The 1,749-nt window shown below is 54.5% G+C and overlaps 1 protein-coding gene across 1 annotated transcript in view; it reads left to right on the plus strand.

Annotated features, from left to right (window-relative positions):
• Positions 1-911: 911 nt before the first annotated feature.
• Eif4a3 (eukaryotic translation initiation factor 4A3) overlaps positions 912-1,749 on the plus strand; it is a 13,883-nt gene continuing 13,045 nt past the window's right edge. Inside the window, exons 1-3 of the mRNA XM_015504091.2 lie at positions 912-921; positions 1,056-1,147; positions 1,328-1,655. Coding sequence (XP_015359577.2) covers positions 912-921; positions 1,056-1,147; positions 1,328-1,655 — 430 coding nt within the window. The remainder of the gene's footprint in view (positions 922-1,055; positions 1,148-1,327; positions 1,656-1,749) is intronic.

The following is a 1,749-nucleotide window of genomic DNA, read 5'->3' on the forward strand; positions in this document are numbered from 1 at the left end:
AAGCTCAGGGGCACAGGGGTGCACAGCCCAGAAATGACCAACAACATAAAGCCACTGTGTAGGGAACTCAGAACTGTGCCCATTTCAACCCATCACTGTAGGGTGCCGTGTGTAACTTACAAGAGTGAGCCCGTTTTTTTTTTTTCCATCAGTAAAACAGCAAGATGTCCACAGTCTGCACCTTGTGCTTCTAATCTGGCAGCACAGGCAGCAAAAACTGCAAACTGATCACAAGTGAGCTGGGCTCAGTTCCTGCTCAGGTGGATGCTCACACATAACACAAGGCTACATACAACAGGGCACACGATCAAGGTACGTTCTCAAAACCCTGGCGAGGTGGTAGCTGATTAGTGGTGACGAAACAAAATGAGGGCTGGGCTGGGGCTCAGTGGTAGAGCGCTTGCCTAGCATGTATGAGGTCCTGGGCTTGATTCTCAGCACTACATATAAATAAATTAAATAAAGGTTCATTGACAAAAACAAACAAAATGAGGGTATTAGAATTCTATGGATACTGTAATTTGCTGACCAGTGTGGTCCAATGGAAATATAATTAAACCTTTTCTAGAAGCCCCATTTAGAAAAGCAAAACAAACAGGTGAAATTAACTAACCAAGTGGCATTTTACTCCAATCCAGTGTATCTAAAGTTAATTATTAGCATCACTTCAACACATTCGGTATGAACTTATTAATTAACGATTTTCACATCATCTCATACCAAGCCATTGAAATCCACGTGTTTTCCAACACAGGCTGTGAAACGGCATGGAAGTCCATCCGCTCCTTGTGGAGTAGACCTAAGAACTTGTCTTTACATCTTACTTAACTTCTAAGAGAATATTCAGTATGTTAATGTTATGTGTATTATAAATATTCAGCATGTCAATCAACACGGCACCCTCACTCGGCATGTTCACCGGTCAGTGCGGCCAAATTCCACCGCCAGAACAGAGCCTGGCTCTAAGCCTTGCTTGTTTACCGTGGACATATTTCAACTCATGATTTCTTGAAAAAGCGATGCTCTGGTTTTGACTGAATCAGCTTTCATAAAAGGCGCGCTCCCAAGAAGCCCTGGAGAGAAGCCGCGGAGGAGAGTGCTGCGCCGGCCCGCGGGGGCCTGGGCGGATCCCAGCCCCGGGTGGGCGGTAAGGTTCGGCCGCAAGCCGGCCACTGTGGAGTTCCCCCAAGTTGGAAAGCATGGCTCCCCCGGAGCGAGTGTCCCCAGGTGGCGAGGCCGGCCCAAAGGCGTTTTGGAGAGCGGGGTGGACAGGCGCTTAAGGTCTGGGTGAGCTGGCCGGCGATGCCACCCGGTTCCTGCCCCCCAGCGCCGGGGCGTCCCGCCTGGGGTCGTCATCTCTGCGGGACTGCACGACCGGCACATCCAGCACACCCGGAACCTCGCAGAGGGGCGGTCACTAGGGGCGCTGGGGGCTCCCGGCGCCCTCCACACCCGGGGCCCGCGGCAGCGGGAACTAGGCCTCCCGAGCCGACGGCCCGGAATGGGGACTGCTCCCGCCTCCTGGGCAGCGGCGGGCGCGCCCCACCCTCCTGGACCGCCAGCAGACCCGCTCGCGGCCGCCACGTCCCGCAGAGGCACCCTCGCTCGCTCCGCCTCCAAAGCCCGGGGCCACTCAGACCCCGAGTCGCTCGGCTGTAGCCCCGCCCACATAAACAGTGGACTCGCCCCCTCAAAATCCCGCGGGAACTCTAAACCGCGCGAGAACGGGAGCACCGCCATCCTCTCCTC

Source organism: Marmota marmota, unplaced genomic scaffold (genome assembly GCF_001458135.2).
Source record: "Marmota marmota marmota unplaced genomic scaffold, marMar, whole genome shotgun sequence".
In the NCBI taxonomy this organism is placed as follows: Eukaryota; Metazoa; Chordata; class Mammalia; order Rodentia; family Sciuridae; genus Marmota; species Marmota marmota.